The sequence below is a fragment of the Hemitrygon akajei genome, chromosome 5, assembly GCF_048418815.1.
Source record: "Hemitrygon akajei chromosome 5, sHemAka1.3, whole genome shotgun sequence".
Taxonomy (NCBI): Eukaryota; Metazoa; Chordata; class Chondrichthyes; order Myliobatiformes; family Dasyatidae; genus Hemitrygon; species Hemitrygon akajei.
The window spans coordinates 91,442,573-91,462,375 of NC_133128.1; the positions used below are offsets into that span (position 1 = coordinate 91,442,573).

Consider the following 19,803-nt stretch of genomic DNA (forward strand, 5'->3'; position numbering starts at 1 on the left):
GTAGCAAAGTGGTTAGTGTGACACTGTTGGAGTTCAGAGTTCAACTCCAGCGCCTTCCTCCCACAGTCCAAAGACATACCAGTCAGGAGGTCAATTGGTCATTGTAACTTGTCCTGTGATTAGGCTAGGGTTGAATATGTGGGTAGCTGGGCAGTAAACTCACTGAGCCTGTTCCACGCTGTATCTCTAAATAAACAAATCGATAAATAGAGAGGTAAATAGACAGATAGATGGATAAATAAATCTGAGTGTTTTCTTTTCCACAAGATGGGTTTGGTTACTATTTTCACATTTATCCTAATATAATCTCTCATCTACTGCTACAACAGAGTAAAGACATTATAAAAATAGTTGTGCATTGTGTTGCACAAAGAAAGTGGCTATGCATCCTTGCTTTTCAGCCCAGAATCCGTGTTGACCACCCATTTATACAAACCTCATTTTATTTGTTCACTTTCTCACCAACTCCCCCCAGATTCCACCACCTACCTACACGTTAGAGGGTTTTTACACCAAACATGTCTAGTTTCTGGCTCGGGTGCTGAAAAAGATGTCTGGTATTAGAAGCAACCTGCTGGAAAAACTTAGCAGATGGAGCACTATCTGTGGAAGAACTCCAACAGTTCCTCCAGCAGTTTGCTGTTTTATATTCCAGCATCTGCAGTCTTTTGCATTTGCAAGCATTTTCTATGCTTAACTTCATAGATTAAGAGATGGGATATCATATTGCAGCTATACAAAATGTTGGTTAGACAACACCTAGAAAATTGTGTATTGTTCTGGTTGCCACACTGAAACAATAGAGAAAGTGCAGAATAGTTTCACTAACACCCACACCACCAGATTCAGGAAGCTATAAACACAAGAAATTCTGCAGATGCTGGAAATCCAAAGCAACACACACAAAATGCTGGGGGAACTCAGCATGGATGTTGACTTCCTATACACTTCTATCTCCTGTCAAGAAGGCCTTAAAGCTCTCTGCTTTCTCAATAAAAGACCCAACCAGTTTCCCTCCACCACCACACTCAGAACTGGTCCTCACCCTCAACAATTTCTCCTTTGGCACCTCCCATTTTCTCCAAACACAAGATGTGGCCGTGGGCATCTGTATGGGCCCCAGCTATACTTCCCTTTTCATCGGCTAGGTGAAACAGTGCATGTTCCAAGCCTTCTCTGGTAATGCTCCCCAACTCACTCTGTGCTACATTGGTGACTGCATTGGTGCTGCTTCATGCACCCATGCTGAGCTCGTCAATATCATCAACTTTGCCTCCAACTTCCACCCCGCCCTTAAATTCACTTGGACACCTTTCTCCCCTTTCTAATCTCAGTCTGGAGACAAACTGACTACTGACATCTTTTATAAACCTACCAATTCCTACAGCTATCTTGATTATACCTCTTCCTACCTTGTCTCCTGTAAATATGCCATCACCTTTTCTCAGAACCTTTGTCTCCGCTGCATCTATTCTTAGGATGAGGCTTTCCCTTCCAGGACATAAGAGGTGTCCTCCTCCTTCAAAGAAAGGGGTTTCCAGTTTTCCACCACTGATGCTGCCCTCAATCACATCTCCTCCATTTCCTGGAGGTTGGAGCTTTAATAGAATCCCTCGTCCTCACCTACTACCCCATGAGTTTCCATATCCAACACATCAGCCTCCTTAACATCCACTACTTTCAACAGGATCCTACTATCAAACACATCTTTATTTCCATTTTCCACAGGGATCGCTCTCTCCATGATTCCCTAATCCATTTGACCATCCCCACTAATCTCCCTCCTGGCACATGTCCCTGGAAGCAGAAATGCTGTACCTGCCCATTCACCCCCACCTTCAGCTCCATTCAGGGCTTCAAACAGTCCCATAAGGCAAGGAAACACTTCACCTGCAAACCTGCTGGGGTTGTCTACTGCATCTGGTGCTCCCTCCTCTACAATGGTGAGACCCAACATAAACTGGGGGACTGCTTCATCAAGCACTTCCACACTATCAGCAAAAAGCATTATTTCCCATGGCCAACCATTTTAATTCCTTTCCTGTTCCGACATGTCGGTCCTTCTCTTCTGCACAGTAAGCCCACTCTCAGGGTAGAGGAGCAACACCTGACATTCAGTCTGGATAGCCTCAACCCGATGGCATGAACATCATTTTGTTCTTGTGTTAATTTTTTTTCTATTTTCTTTTCCCCACTCTGGCCTCTTAACTCTTCTCCTCACCTCCACCAGTGTCCCTCCTTCTTCCTCTTCTCCCACGGTCCACTCTCCTTTCAGATCCCTTCTTCTCCAGCTCTTTACCTTTTTCCACCCACCTATCACCTCTAATTTGTCCTCCTTCTCCTCCCCCCTCACCTTTGTATTCTGGCATTTCCCTCTTTCTTTCCGGTCCTGATGAAGAGTCTAGGCCTGAAATGTTGAGTTATTCTTTTTCATAGATGCTACCTGACCTGAGTTCTTCCAGAACTAGAGGGGATAACTTCACTTGCCCCATCACTGAACTGTTCCCACAATTTATGGACTCACTGCAAAGACTTCATCTCATATTCTCAAAATTTATTATTATTATTTCCCTCTTTTTGTATATGCACAGTTTACATTGTTTGTCCATCCTATTGAGGGTTGTCTTTCATTGATTCTACTGTATTTCCTGTATTTATTGTAAATGCCCACAAGAAAACGAATTTCAGGGTTGTATACCCTGTACTTTGTATATGTACTTTGATAATAAAATTACTTCAAACTTTATTAAAGTTTGAACTTACAGAGAATTGAGGACTGCAGTGCTAGGAGACATTGGATAGGTTATATTAATACTTACAGAAATGTAGGAATCTCAGGGGTGACAGATTTACAAAACTATGAGGGGCATAGATAGTCAGTCCTTTGAATAGTAAAGTCCAAAACTGGTGGGCATTGATTTAAGGTGAGAAGGGAGAAATTTAAAGGAGATCTGAGGGATACGTTTTTTCCACAAGGTGGTGGTGAATAATTGAATCGAGCTGCCAGAGCAATTGAAAACTCCTCTGGGTAGAGAAATCCAAATGTTTACTGCATGAGTCTTGGCCTACCCCTCATTCCCACGGTAAGAAGAAACAACTGAATTTTATTTTAATGCTTTAATTTTACATTTCCCTTTTATTTTTCTACGCCCCACCACTCCACCAAATTCAAACTTTCTTTCTGCTTAACTTCCTATACTCAATTTGACATTAAGATTATTCAGTTCATGATCTTCATACTTCAATTTAACATTGAAGGCCATTTTGGCACATCAAATCTATGCTGGTACAATAACACTATTCTTCCTACACTCTCATTAACCTGCCCACCAAATTTTACCACTCAGGGCAACTTACAGTGGCCAATTAAACTAACAAACCTCACATCTTTGGGACATGAGAGTAAATCAGAGCCCACAGAGGAAACCCACATGGCCATAGGGAAAATGTGCAGACTCCACACAGACAGCACCCGAGGGTCAGGTGTAAATCTCATACCTGGAACAGAGTAGCTCCGCCTGCCGATATTGTTCCTCTCTCAATGGTGTGCACTCTCAAGATTTGAGCACAAAAATCTGGGCCCCGGCATCAAAGGGAAAGGGTGCTGCACTGCTGTATGCCACCTGAAGCATTAAGAGTCTTCCGGCTTCTCACATAGACTAGAAAGATCCCTTGGAGTTTCTTAGAATAGAGAATTATCCCTCACAACTCGTTTCTTTTTAAATTAGTTGACTTTGCTAGGAAAACCAATCACATTGCCATCTGTGTGAGCCTGCAGTTTGCAAACTGGCTGCTACTACATCGTAGTTCTAATTGTTTCTGGCTGCAGCTGGTCTAAGGACACAAGCCACTATTTAACCACTAGTATCCTTAATTCAATCTGGGTTTTTTTGCCCAAAACATATAAAAATAGCTTGGTTGGAAGGACATATACCAAGGGTTCTATTGATCATAAGAACTCTGCCCTGCCATCTTTACATCACAGAGGAGAGTCATTTATACTGTTGAGTCCAGCAAAGCAATCCTTTCAGACCCATCACATCTCCTTATTTCTTTGTACCACCACAACTGAGTTGCTTTCTCATGTCCAACAACACCCCATTGATTCTTCTACCACCGGATTATTAAACTAACAAATTTTTTTGCTGGAAGCCCAAATGGTCAGAGAGAGAGGTGCAGCAAATTCCACTCTAGATGAAGGGTCCTGACCTGAAACATCCAGTATCCATTTCCATTTATAGATGCTGCCCAAACTGCTGAGTTTTCCCAGCATCACTGGTATTGTTCAAGATGTGATGAATGGTTTGAGCTAGCCTGAGAAAATTAAATCCACTCTTCAATTTCAATAGAAGCTCAGAACTTGAATGAAAATGAACCAAAGTTTCTGTGTCTTCGTATCAAATATGACACCTAGCTGGATCTTCTAAAAGATGGCCTATTTTTACCTCCTCCCTCACTCTTATTCTATTCGTGAGGTTACCCAAAGCTCTGCTCCTCCCAGTAAGCATCATTCACCTATGCTGTCTATTTGCAGAAGTACAGTAAATTAAGCACCACATTGATTTTAAAACTCTCATCCTCTAAATCCCTCTATAGGCTCCCCTTTCTCATCTTTACCCTACAGAGGGGAATAAGTAGTTGACTTTTCAAGTGGAGGCATTTCATCAGGTCTGGAAAGGAAGGAGGCAAAGGTCATAATAAGAATCGAGGGAGGGAAAGGAGTACAAACTGGCAGGTGATAAGTGAGGGGGAAGGTAGATAGGGTGGAGAAGTGGGATGAAGCAAGAAGCTGGAAAGGGATATGTGGAAGTGATAAAGGACTGAAGAAGGAATCTGATAGGAGAGGATGGTGCACTATGGAAGAAAGAAAGGGGGGGACCAGAGAGAGGGTGATGGGCAGGTGAGAACAGAATGGGTGAAAGGGTAACCAGAATGAGGAGTGGAAAAAGAGAGAAAGAGGGAGAGAAGTTAGAAAAATCAATATTTATGTCATGAGGTAGGAGGAGGCTATCCAGATGGAATATGACGTGTTGCTCCTCCAACCTGCCTCATCGTGGCAGTAGAGGCAGCCATCGACAAAAACGTCAGCGAGGGAGTGGGAAATTGAATTGAAATGAATAGCCACAGGAAGATCCTGCCTTTTGCAGTGGACAGAGCGAAGGTGCTCAACAAACCAGTGACCTAATCTGAATAGGGTCTCGTCAATATAGAGGAGGGGGCACTGGAAACAGATGACCACGACAGGCTCATGGGTGAAGTGTCACCATACCAGGAAGGACTGTTCCCTAAGCCTGTTATAATGGCAGGAGGATGGGGTGAGGCTGATGTGCATGAAATGGAGACATGGATGAGAACATTAGGGTTGGTGTCTCAGATGTTCTGGAATGGAAAGCCATATCTTGAGAACAGATGCAGCAGAGATAGAGGAACTGAGAGAAAAGAATAGCATGACAGAGTGGGAAGAGGTATAGTCAAGATAATTGTGAAAGACACCAGTATATATCTGATAAAAGGTACCATCTCTGATTCCAGAGATGGAGACAAAGAAATCAAGAAAGGGGAGAGAGATGTCAGGAGATGGACCAAGTGACTCTGAGGGAAGATTAGAAGTTGAAGGTGAAGTTGATAAAATGGACCAGTTCAGCATTGGGTGTAGGAAAGAGTACTAACGTAGTCACATGGCCAACAAAAAGGCAGGCATAGTTAGGGCTCATGTGGTTACACCCTTACCGTGGAGAAACCAAAGAGAAATTGTTGAGGGCAAGGACCAATTCAGCCAGACGGTCGAGTGCAGTGTTAAACGGGATTGGTTAGCTCTGTTACCCAGAAAGAAGCATAGTTTTATGGTTTCCTGATGGGATATGGAAGTGATTGTACTCCCATAATGAAAGTAAGTTGATCCAGACCAGTTGTTGATGCTAAGTGCCACAGATGTAGGTAGGAAGTGATTGAACCAAGGGGACAAAATGGAGTTGAGGTGTACATACACAAATTCAGTGGGATAGGAGCAGAGAGAAAACTGTAGGGACAGAGAGGTTCGTGGATCTTTAGTAACAGGTAGAAACAAGCAGTGCAGGGTTTGGATAGGAGGTAGAAACGAGCGGTGCAAGCTATCCATGGTCTCCTCTACTGTCATGAAGATGCAAAACTCAGGTTGGAGAAGCAACACCTTATATTCGTCTGGATTACTTCCCACCTGATGGCGTAAACCTCTGTTCCTCCAGTTTCCAAATTCCCCACCCCTCCCCCGCATTTTTCAATCTGGTCACCCACTCACCCCTTCTGTATTCATTTGCCCATCACTTCCCTCATCCTTCCCTGCCCCCTATGGAGCATTGCTCTTTCCTACCTGATTCCTTCTTTGGCCCTTTATTTTTTCCACTTATCCCGAACAGCTTCCCTCACCCACCTTCCCCACACCAGCATGTACTTCTGCCCCCTTCCTTTCTAGTCCTAATGAAGGTTTATTCCCCACCCACAGATGTGCCTAACCTGCTGAGTTTCCCCAGAATGTTCCAATAATTGCACGTTTTCAATATTCAATTTCTAGGCTTACAGACTTTTGTAGGTCGAACATACACAGATTAAGGAGATGCCACCACGCCATGACAGGGCTGTCTGGCCGGTTAATGATCGAACAACAGCCGCTTGGCGAGCTGAGAGTTGACCATCCATCAACTCATCTCACCTCAAGGCCCCATTTCACACACTCCCCATTATCTGGAAACGACCAGCTCGAACGAACTCTCCTTTTCCATTCCCACAGCGGAGAACAGCTCAGTCTGCAGCCCATGGAACCTCCAGCCACCATCAGAGGCAGCGACACTCCACCCACCTAGCCCTCAGATACATGATCCTCCTCGTTTCAGCCCGGACGCTTTCACTCAGTCCTCCAGCTTTCCACAATAGTAACACTCCCTCCTTGCGTACGTCCCCGAGCCGGGCGGTGACGATTTCCGGAGACGTCATCGCGTAGCAAGACGTACACAGCTGTCAATCACTCCAGTGAGCTGACAGACAGGCAAAGGGAGATCGCCAGCCAGTTTGCACCGTATATGTCGCCTTCTGTATAGAGTTAATAGTGCTAGTTGCATTAGAGAAGGTTTATTGGCTGAATTTCATATCTGTATTTGGACTTTTCATTTTCTCACTTAGTTATACTCTTTAAAATCTTATCTTAAAAAGTGAGTTGTATTTCTGAGAGTGAGGCAACTAAGTGTATTTAAGCAATATATGGATTTTGTCGCAAGAACATAACAAAACAAAGTGAAATTAAGCCAGGTCAGATGCCAGATGGATTTGTAAATGATAAATCTTGGAACAAGCTTGGGAAAATGAACTCCTGAGAAGGGCCAAGGCAGAAAGACTAAATTCAGGTTCTCAAAAGACCCAAATTGGAGCAGGGTATCCAAGAAAAAAGACTGGAAAAGATTACAGAGATCAGGAAAGGTTTTTTTTAAACATTATGATTGTTTTAATATTCTAGTGTTGATAAACTGTGAGTTGGTGTCAGTCAGGGGGTGTGTTTTGGGTGAATAGGATTTACTAAGCTGTTGGAACACAGGTAGCAGAATGGTGACAAGGAAAGTCTATGTGGGATATGTTTTAACTGTATCAGGTGCATGTTAGTGTCGAACCAAACGAAGATGATGAAATTGGACAGGAAAAGTATCAAGGAGGATGGTGTAATCAGTTGTAGGTCAAAAACATCAGAAGTTACATTGTAGATAGTCTCGAACAAAAGATTGGAAATATTTTAACTACATTTCAGATGAATGGATTTGGAAAGTTTTATTTTAAATAATTATTTCAGTCTTGTATTTTTAAGTAAAATTCAAAATCTAACAAATTTAGTAAAATGAAGTTATAATGATATATAATAATGTTTCTCAACATTGGCGTCATTTTTTCCAAAGAGGAGAACTTGAACTACCATTTTATTTGTTTCAATAATTGGTAAATACCTCAATCATATGTTAGGAAGGCTCCAATCCTGAAGTAATCAGATCCAACATATTTGACTATGGAAATAGGGGTAAGAATTCAGTTAAAATTTAAAAGTAATGAGGTTTAGAGGAGGCTACAAGGAGAGCAATTTGTAATGATTTTAAGTCAAGCTAACCCACGAGTTCATGGAATTATGGCATATTTTTAAAATTTGCATTATTGGTCTAGACAATAGTGATGGGCCAGTGGGTAGAATGCTGAAATATAACTGTTAATCAGAAGTGCAAACAATGATTAATTCTTGAGGTAAATCTTTATGCATTATATTTAGCTTGGAAAACAAACCACAGGTGTCACATTTTAGACGCCATGGCCAAGAAATCTCACCAATGCCTCTACTTCCTCAGGAGGCTAAAGAAATTTCACACATCCCCATTGATTCTTACCGATTATTAATGCAACGTAGAAACTATCCTATCTCTTTTCTAAAGATAAAAATAAAGATGACCCTTATTTGTCACATGGACATCGAAACATTGGAACATACAGTGAGAGATGTCGATTTACATCAATAACCAGCACAGTCCAGGGACATGCTGGGTGCAACCCACAAGTGTTGCTATGCTTCTGGCAACAACAGACCATGGCCCCACCTCACTGACCCTCACCAATATGGTCCTGAAACATGGGAGGAGACTGGAGCAGCCAAATAGAACCTCATGGGGACAGGGAGAACTTAGAGACAGCGGCAGGAATCAAGCCCTGATTGGCGATCGCTGGTGCTGTAAAGCCAGCCCCGGATGCATCACGCCTTCGTATAGAAACTGTTCAGCCCTGTCTGCGGCATTGCAGACTCATCACAGGAACCAACCTCCCCCCCCCCACCATGGACTCCGTCTACACCTCCCATTGCTTCAGTAAAGCAGTCAGTGTAATCAGAGCCCCACCCACCTCAGACATTTTCTCTTCTCCCCTCTCCCGTTAGGCAGAAGATAGAAAAGCCTGAAAGTAGCACAAGAAGCATAGCTTCTGCCTCATTGAATGTTCCCAAGTGTGATGCGATGGACTCTTGACCTTACAGTCTACCTCACTATGACCTTGTATCCCGCTGATAAGGGGGGAGCTGTTGTTGTCTGGCGTACTGACCTCTACCTGGCCGAGGCACAGCGACAACTCTCTGATACTCCCTGATGAAGGGTTTCGGCCCGAAACGTCGTCACTACCTCCTCCCATAGATGCTGTCTGGCCTGCTGAGTTCTGCCAGCATTTTGTGTTTTTTATCTCTGATACTTCCTCTTATTTACCCCTTGATCATGACCCCACTAAGGAGCACCAGGCCACTGTCTCCTATACCATCACCAACCTTATCAGCTCTGGGGATCTCCCATCCACTGCCACCAACCTCATAGTTCCCACACCCCGCACTTCCCGTTTCTACCTCCTACCCAAGATCCACAAACCTGCCTGTCCATGTAGACCTATTGTCTCAGCTTGCTCCTGCCCCACTGAACTCATTTCTGCATACCTTGACACTGTCTTATCCCCCCTTGTTCAATCTCTTCCCACCTATGTTTGTGACACTTCTCACCCTTTGAATTTTTTCAATGATTTTAAGTTCCCTGGCCCCCACGGCCTTATTTTCACCATGGACGACCAGTCCCTATATACCTCCATCCCCCACCCGGATGGTCTCAAAGCTCTCCGCTTCTTTTTGGATTCCAGACCTAACCAATTCTCCTCTACCACCACTCTCCTCCGTCTAGCGGAATTAGTTCTTACTCTCAATAATTTCTCCTTTGGCTCCTCCCACTTCCTCCAAACCAAAGGTGTAGCCATGGGCACCCGTATGGGTCCCAGTTATGCCTGCCTTTTTGTTGGCTTTGTGGAACAGTCCATGTTCCAAGTCTATATGGGTATCTGTCCCCCTCCTTTCCTTCACTACATCGACGACTGCATTGGTGCTGCCTCCTGCACGCATGCTGAGCTCGTCGACTTCATTAACTTTCCCTCCAACTTTCACCCTGCCCTCAAATTTACCTGGTCCATTTCTGTCACCTCCCTCCCCTTTCTTGATCTTTCTGTCTCCATCTCTGGGGATGGCTTATCTACTGATATCTACTATAAGCCTACAGACTCTCACAGCTACCTGGACTATTCCTCTTCCCACTCTATCTCTTGCAAAAATGCTATCCCCTTCTCACAATTCCTCCGTCTCCGCCGCATCTGCTCTCAGGATAAGGCTTTTCATTTCAGGATGAAGGAGATGTCTTTCGTTTTTAAACAAAGGTGATTCCCTTCTTCCACCATCAACTCTGCTCTCAAACGCATCTCTCCCATTTCCCGCACATCTGCCCTCACCCCATCTGCCCACCACCCCACTCGGGATAGGGTTCCCCTTGTCCTCACCTACCACCCCACCAGCCTCCGGATCCAACGTATTATTCTCTGCAACTTCCACCACTTCCAACGGGATCCCACTACGAAGCACATCTTTCCCTCCCCCCCCTTTCTGCTTTCCCCAGGGATCGCTCCCTACGTGACTCCCTTGTCCATTCATCTCCCCCCCATCCCTTCCCACCGATCTCCCTCCTGGCACTTATCCTTGCAAGCAGAACAGTGCTACACCTGCCCTTACACTTCCTCCCTCACCACCATTCAGGGCCCCAGACAGTCCTTCCAGGTGAGGCGACACTTCAACTGTGAGTCGGCTGGTGTGGTATACTGCGTCTGGTGCTCCCGGTGTGGCCTTTTATATATTGGTGAGACCCAACGCAGACTGGGAGACCGTTTCGCTGAACACCTACGCTCTGTCCGCCAGAGAAAGCGGGATCTCCCAGTGGCCATACTTTTTAATTCCACGTCCCATTCCCATTCTGATATGTCTATCCATGACTTCCTCTACTGTCAAAATGAATCCAAACTCAGGTTGGAGGAACAACACCTTATATACCGGCTGGGTAGCCTCCAACCTGATGGCATGAACATTGACTTCTCTAACTTCCGATAATGCCCCTCCTCCCCTTCTTACCCCATCCCTGACATATTTAGGTTTTCCCCCCTCCTTTTTTTTCTCTCTCTCTGCCCATCACTCTTTGTCTGTTTTCCATCTCCCTCTGGTTCTCCCCTCCCCCTTTCTTTCTCCCTAGGCCTCCCGTCCCATGATCCTTTCCCTTCTCCACCTCTGTATCCCTTTTGCCAATCACCTGTCTGGCTCGCTGCTTCACCCCACCCCCTCCGGTCTTCTCCTATCATTTCGCATTTCCCCCTCCCCCCACTACTTTCAAATCTCTTAGTATCTTTCCTTTCAGTTAGTCCAGACGAAGGGTCTCGGCCTGAAACATCGACAGTGCTTCTCCCTAGAGATGCTGCCTGGCCTGCTGTGTTCCACCAGCATTTTGTGTGTGTTGCTTGGATCCTGTATCTTATTATTTACCTGCACTTCATTTTCTCTGTAGCTGCTAACCTCATTTTGCACTCTGTTATTGTTTTACCTTGTTCTACCTCAATGCACCGCGCAATGAATTGATCTGCATGAACAGTATGCAAAACAAGCTTTTCACTGTGTCTCGATGCATATTACAATAATAAACCAATAAAACAGTGGAACAGGCATTACAAGGAAGGGAAATGGACTATTAAAGTTATTGACATAAAAATAAAAAATGCTGGAAATTCTTATCAGGGTACACAGTGTCAGTGCATAAAAAAAGAACAAAGTCAACATTTCAGGATGGTGATGCAGTATTACGAAAGAAACAGGTCATTTGACCTTCACAGTTGCTATTTGATTTGAGTATTTCCAGCATTTTCTTTTGTTGTTTCAGTTGTCCAGCAACAACAGACTTTCAGCCCCTTTGATTACTGTTCAAGTTTAGCAACAGCTTATTTTTAAATTTTTCCTGAGTTTTAAAAGTGCTTAATATTCCATTCAATTTTACCTAATTGTTTTACAGTATAAAATAAAACCAGTGCTTGCTAAATTGTTTGGGGAAGTTGCTAGTTTCTTAATACTCAGCTTTTTTTCTTTCACAAGATGAATGTTCGAGTACATATTGTTCCATTAAAATGAGAAGAACTGCCAAGTGTACTGGTTAGAACCAGCTTACCTTCTGCAGTTCCAACATGCAAGTACATGGAAATAAAGAGTCATCAACATCCCAGAAGATCTATCCTGGGCCCAGCACAAAGGAGGCACATCAACAACTCTACTATAGACAATAGACAATAGGTGCAGAAGTAGACCATTCGGCCCTTCGAGCCTGCACCACCATTTTGAGATCATGGCTGATCATCTATTATCAATACCCAGTTCCTGCCTTGTCCCCATATCCCTTGATTCCCCTATCCATAAGATACCTATCTAGCTCCTTCTTGAAAGAATCCAGAGAATTGGCATCCACTGCCTTCCGAGGCAGTGCATTCCAGACCCCCACAACTCTCTGGGAGAAGAAGTTTTTCCTTAACTCTGTCCTAAATGACCTACCCCTTATTCTCAAACCATGCCCTCTGGTACTGGACTCTCCCAGCATCTGGAACATATTTCCTGCCTCCATCTTGTCCAATCCCTTAATAATCTTATATGTTTCAATCAGATCCCCTCTCAATCTCCTTAATTCCAGCGTGTACAAGCCCAGTCTCTCTAACCTTTCTGCGTAAGACAGTCCAGACATCCCAGGAATTAACCTCGTGAATCTACGCTGCACTTCCTCTACAGCCAGGATGTCCTTCCTTAACCCTGGAGACCAAAACTGTACACAATACTCCAGGTGTGGTCTCACCAGGACCCTGTACAAATGCAAGAGGATTTCCTTGCTCTTGTACTCAATTCCCTTTGTAATAAAGGCCAACATTCCATTAGCCTTCTTCACTGCCTGCTGCACTTGCTCATTCACCTTCAGTGACTGATGAACAAGGACTCCTAGATCTCTTTGTATTTCTCCCTTACCTAACTTTACACTGTTCAGATAATAATCTGCCTTCCTGTTCTTACTCCCAAAGTGGATAACCTCACACTTATTCACATTAAACGTCATCTGCCAAGTATCTGCCCACTCACCCAGCCTATCCAAGTCACCCTGAATTCTCCTAACATCCTCGTCACATGTCACACTGCCACCCAGCTTAGTATCATCAGCAAACTTGCTGATGTTATTCTCAATGCCTTCATCTAAATCGTTTATGTAAATCATAAACAGCTGTGGTCCCAATACGGAGCCCTGTGGCACCCCACTAGTCACCACCTGCCATTCCGAGAAACACCCATTCACTGCTACCCTTTGCTTTCTATCTGCCAACCAGTTTTCTATCCATGTCAATGTCTTCCCCCCGATGCCATGAGCTTTGATTTTACCCACCAATCTCCTATGTGGGACCTTATCAAATGCCTTCTGAAAATCGAGGTATACTACATCCACTGGATCTCCCTTGTCTAACTTCCTGGTTACATCCTCGAAAAACTCCAATAGATTAGTCAAGCATGATTTACCCTTGGTAAATCCATGCTGGCTCGGCCCAATCCTATCACTGCTATCTAGATATGCCACTATTTCATCTTTAATAATGGACTCTAGCATCTTCCCCACTACTGATGTTAGGCTGACAGGTCGATAGTTCTCTGGTTTCTCCCTCCCTCCTTTCTTAAAAGGTGGGATAACATTAGCCATTCTCCAATCCTCAGGAACTGATCCTGAATCTAAGGAACATTGGAAAATGATTACCAATGCATCCACAATTTCCAGGGCCACCTCCTTTAGTACCCTAGGATGCAGACCATGTGGACCTGGGGATTTGTCAGCCTTCAGTCCCATCAGTCTACTCATCACCGTTTCCTTCCTAATGTCAATCTGTTTCATTTCCTCTGTTACCCTATGTCCTTGGCCCATCCATACATCTGGGAGATTGCTTGTGTCTTCCTTAGTGAAGACAGATCTAAAGTACATATTAAATTCTTCTGCCATTTCTCTGTTTCCCATAACAATTTCACCCAATTCATTCTTCAAGGGCCCAACATTGTTCTTAACTATCTTCTTTCTCTTCACATACCTAAAAAAGCTTTTGCTATCCTCCTTTATATTCCTGGCCAGCTTGCGTTCATACCTCATTTTTTCTCCCCGTATTGCCTTTTTAGTTAAGTTCTGTTGTTCCTTAAAAATTTCCCAATCATCTGTCCTCCCACTCACCTTAGCTCTGTCATACTTCCTTTTTTTTAATGCTATGCAATCTCTGGCTTCCTTTGTCAACCACTGTGGCCCCTTTCCCCCCTTTGAATCCTTCCTTCTCTGGGGGATGAACTGATTTTGCACCTTGTGCATTATTCCCAAGAATACCTGCCATTGCTGTTCCACTGTCTTTTCTGCTAGGCTATCCATCCAGTCAACTTTGGCCAGCTCCTCCCTCATGGCTCCATAGTTTCCCCTGTTCAACTGCAACACTGACACCTCCGAGCTGCCCTTATCCTTCTCAAATTGCAGATAAAAACATCATATTATGATCACTACCTCTTAATGGCTCCTTTACTTCAAGATCACTTATCAAATCCTGTTCATTACATAACACTAAATCCAGAATAGCCTTGTCCCTGGTCGGCTCTCGTACAAGCTGTTCCAAGAATGCATCCCGTAGGCACTCTACAAACTCCCTATCCTGTGGTCCAGCACCAACCTGATTCTCCCAGTTCACCTGCATGTTGAAATCCCCCATAACTACTGCAACATTATCTTTGCCACATGCCGATGATAACTCCCTATTCAACTTGCACCCAATATCCATGCTACTGTTTGGTGGCCTGTAGACAACACCCATTAGGGTCCTTTTGCCCTTACTGTTCCTCAAATCTATCCACACAGACTCCACTTCTCTTGATCCTATGTCCCCCCTTGCAAAGGACTGAATCTCATTCCTCACTAACAGGGCCACCCCACCCCCTCTGCCCACATTTCTGTCCCTACGATAGCATGTATACCCTTGTACATTCATTTCCCAGGTCTGATCTCCCTGCAGCCATGTCTCCGTCATCCCAACATCATAGTTACCCATTCACACCTGGGCTTCAAGCTCATCCGCCTTATTTCTGACACTTCGTGCATTCAGATATAGAATTTGTAGCCCATTTCTCCTCTCTCTGTTTGAATCTCTGCCTATTGTGCTTAACCCAGCTCCCCGAACTCCCATCGGGCTATACGCCCCTAGAATTTTGTTGTCCTTCCTAAATTTACTTATTCTTTCTGCACATTTTCATCATTTCCATGTTCCGTCAGACCATCCCTCTCTACACGAGTCCTCCTTATCACTTGTTCCGCCTCACCTTTCTCTATTACACACTTAATATTCCAGAACCGTGTAGTCCCCACCTGTCCTTTATTCTACTCCATTAGGAGCACAAGGAGATTTGGTAAAAAGACTCCTGTAACTTTCTGTAAATGTACAGTGGAGAGCAATCTGACTGGTTGCATCACCACCCGGTATGGAGCCTCCAATGTACAGGAGGCTGTCGCAAGAGACTATAGAGGGTTGTAGACTCAGGCTGCTCCATCAGGGACAGAACCCTCCTCCCCATCAAGCAGTGCCTCAATGAGGTGATGTCAATCAATAAAGACCCTCACTATATAGGTCATACCCTTCTCATGCTTCCACATTTGAGGAGGAAGTACAGGACCCACACTAAAAGTTTTAGAACAGCTTCCTCCCTTCCACTAACAGATTTCTGAATGGTCCATGAAGTCATTGCACATTATTACTCTTCAGAACCGTTTATTTATTTTGTAACTTATAGCATTGCACTGTACTGCTTCCACAGAACACACACTGCATGAAAACGTCAGTGATAATGAACCTGATTCTGATTCACCTTCAGAATTACATTAGCACTGGTGCACAGTGCTGTGAAAGTGTAAGAGACACTGTATATAAGTCTGACCAAATGAACTATTTTATAAGCCTTTAACATTTCTAGTTTGCATGGGAGATGTTGCCCAATATCCATTTTCTTAATAAAGAGCACACAGAGACCCAGAACAATCCAGCATGGATATATGTCTAACCATGTTGTCCACCCAGCTAGCTCCGATTTCCTGCATTCAACCTATGTGCCTGTGCAGGTACCTAAGTGATACTATTTTATCTACCTCAACCACATCTCCTGGCAGCTCATTCCGTATACACACCACCCTCTGTGTGAAAATGTTGCTACTCTGGTCCTTTTCTATCTTTCTCCACTCACCTTAAACCTACTGTATGCCGCATTTATTTTTGAACTGATTTTAAAAATGCAACTGGCACTAGGTAAAGTGAGCATTCTGTGCAATTTGCTGTCCATTATGAAGAGTTGACATCTCTAAATTACATTGAACACAGAGTCCTTATCTAAACTCAGACTAGTGTATGAACTAATCCTTAAGTTGTGAAATATGAGGAAAGGAGAGTAATTGTCTGAAAAGAAGATACGAACAACAAAAAAGTCTATTCTCTGAACTCTTTTTGATCACACAGTTACCTAATTAAAATGGCATTTGATAAGAGCAAGAACTTGCAAGGATAAACTGGCAAGAATTTGAAGGGTCAATCAAGCTGGGGCTTTTCTTTCATGGCTAATATCAGAGGAAATAATTAAGGTGATCGGAAGAAAGTATTGGTGGGATGTCGGAGGTAGATGTTTTACACAGAGAGTAGTGAGTGTGTGGAATGTGTTGCTAAGGATGGTGGTAAAGGCAGATCCAATGTTCAAAGTTCAGAGTAAATTTATTAATAAAGTATATATATGTCACCATTTACAACCTGAAGATTCATATGGGCATACTTAATAAATCCATGATAGAATAACCACCATAATAGAATCAATGAAAGGCCACACCAATGTGGCAAATGTGTGCAAAAGACAATAAACTGCAAATACAAAAATTAATAAATAAACAATAAATATTGAGAACGTGAGATGAGGAGCCCTTGAAAGTGACTGTTCCATCTGTTATAGGAACACCTCAACGATGGGGCAAGTGAAGTTGAGTGAGGTTATCCCCTTTGGTTCAAGAACCTGGTGGTGTGAGTCCTGAGGTTCCTGTACTTTCTTCCTGATGGCAGAGGCAAGAAAAGAGGGTCCATGATGATGGATGCTGCTTTTCCATGACAACGTTTCACGTAGATGTGCTCAATGACTGGAAGAGCTTTACCCATGATGGACTGGGCCCATATCCACTACATTTTGTAGGATTTTCTGTTCAAGGCATTAGTGTTTCCATACCAGGCTGTGATGCAGCCAGTCAATATACTCTCCACCCCACATAGAAACATAGAAAACCCACAGCACAGTACAGGCCCTTTGGCCCACAATGCAGTGCCAAACATGTCCTTACCTTAGAAATTACCTAGGGTTACCCATAGCTCTCTATTTTTCTAAGCTCCGTGTATCTGTCCAGGAGTCTCTTAAAAGACCCTATCGTGCCTGCCTCCACCACTGTCATCAGCAGCCCATTCCATGCACTCATCACTCCCTGAACATACCCCTGACATCTCCTCTGTACCTACTTCCAAGCACCTTAAAACTGTGCCCTCTTGTGTTAGCCATTTCAGCCCTGGGAAAAAGCCTTTGATTATCCACATGATCAATGCCTATAAAAGTTTCTCAAAGTTTTAGATGTGACGCCGAATCTTTGTAAATTTCTAAGCAGAGACGCTGCAATGCTTTCCTCATAATTGCACTTACGTGCTGGGCCCAGGACAGGTCTTCCAAAATAACACCACCAAGGAATTTAAATGTGCTGACCCTCTCCACCTCTGATCCTCTGATAAGGACTGGCTCATGGACCTTTGTTTTCCTCCTCCTGAAATCAATAATGAGGTCAAATAGATTTTCAATTTCCGTCCTATATGCTGATTCCTCACTACCTTTGATTCAGCCAATGAATATGGCATTGGAGCTGTGCTGAATCACACAGTCAGAAGTGTAAAGCGAGTAGAGCAGGGGGCCAAGCACACAGACTTGTGGTGTGAAAGTGAAAATAGTGAAATATATTAGGGACATTAAAGAGACTCTTAGATAGGAACACGGATGAAAGAAAACTGGAAGGCGGTGCAGGGGGGGAAGCATTAGATTATCTTGGAGTAAGTTAAAAAGTCTGGCACAACGTCACGGGCCAAAGGACTGACACAGTGCAGTACTCTTTTCTATGTTCTAATAAAGCCATTCTTTCACCTTTGAGATAAGGCTCGAAAGGAAAGACTACAATGTGGGATCAACCATTACACATGCCAGTGCTCATGTGATGTACATTGTGTTTTCTACGGAAAGAGGCAAAACTAAAGCATGTCTTTGCCTTGTAGTTCAGTGGCATCACCATCACTGAATCCCCTACTACTAACATCCTGGGGGGTTACCATTGACAGGAAACTGAACTGCTCTAGCCATATAAACACCATGGCTACCAGAGCAGGTCAAAGGCTAGGAATCTTGTGGCGTGTAGCTCACCTCCTGACTCCCCAAAGCCTATCCACCATCTACAAGCTTCAGGTCAGGAGTGTAATGGAATACTCACCACTTGCCTGGACGAGTGCAGCTCTATCAACACTCAAGAAGCTTGACATTATCCAGTGCAAGACAGCCAACTTGATTGGTACCCCTTCCACAAACATCCAGTCCCCCACCACCGATCAGCAGTTGCATCTACCTACACGATGCACTGCAACAACACACCAAAGTTCCTGAAGCAGCACCTTCCAGACCCGTGACCACTACCATCTAGAAGGACGAGAACAGCAGATACCTGGGAACACCACCCCTTGGAAATTCCCCTCCAAGTCACTCACTATCCTGACTCAGAAACATAGCGCCATTCCTCATTGGTCGCTGGGTCAAAATCATGGAAGTCCCTCCCTAACAGCACTTCAGGGACTGCAGTGGTTCAAGAAGACACCACCCCCTCAAGTGCAACTAGAGAGCAGGGGCTACCAAATATTTCCTATCATGGATCCCTACCATTAACCGAAGGATTAATGAGAACCCATATTGTGGAGAGATGCAGTTTGGGAAAACATCGGTAACTCCATGGTGGATGACAGGACTGATTTGATTAAAGGCTGCTATACATTATCCACACTTTTTGATGAAGACTATGCCCATGAGGATGGTGCATAGGAATTACTAGATGAGGAAAGACCAAGGTCCATCTAGTTCTCCTTGTACCACCCTGCTGGTTGCATAAACAACGGTAATGGCATTTTTGACTAAATATGGCAATTACTCCGTCTACAAATGAGGTAAGGAAGACACAAGTGTAACATTTAGCAAATGAAGTCACCTGGTAGCTAGATGTGACATTCTGATAACAGTTCCCTCCATTAAGAACAGAATTCTGCTTCAAAGGAAGCATGTTGCTTAGAGTATTGCTCAATGACATGAGTTTCTGCTGATTTGCTTTGGTGGTATGCTAGTTCTGCCTGCTTGTTGTCTACTTTGTCACTTAGTTTGAAAGGCTCTATCATAACATCGCCAGGACATCTTTTCCAGAAAGCTTGCAATGTTATTTGTTTTTCATGATGTGTTCAATGTTTATTCTCCATTTTGTACTATTCGTATTATTTAAATTTTATCATTTGCTTGTTTGATCTACTTTGACCACCAAACCCTGTTAGCCATGCACTTCAGATTGCCTTGGGCACTTTGAATCACATGTCATCTTTGCATACTTTGAGTGTCAATTGATGGATGTCCCCTACCTTGGAGACACCCGCACTAGGTTCTGAAGAAGGGTCTTGGCCTGAAACATCGACTGTTTATTCATTTTCATCAATGCTCCCTGACCTGTTGAGTTCCTCCAGCATTTTGTGTGTGTTCCAACACCAGGTGAGATTATATCATTGGAATTA

At 43.9% G+C, this 19,803-nt stretch overlaps 1 protein-coding gene across 4 annotated transcripts in view; it reads right to left on the reverse strand.

Annotated features, from left to right (window-relative positions):
* The window catches only part of LOC140727973 (acyl-coenzyme A thioesterase 9, mitochondrial-like), an 80,375-nt gene extending 73,422 nt beyond the window's left edge, over positions 1-6,953 (reverse strand). For 2 of the 4 annotated variants that reach the window (XM_073046021.1, XM_073046020.1), the window contains exon 1: positions 6,836-6,953. In XM_073046021.1, coding sequence (XP_072902122.1) covers positions 6,836-6,852 — 17 coding nt within the window. In that variant the 5' untranslated portion in view covers positions 6,853-6,953. The other 2 variants (XM_073046022.1, XM_073046023.1) reach the window with 2 other exon arrangements.
* Positions 6,954-19,803: the final 12,850 nt, after the last annotated feature.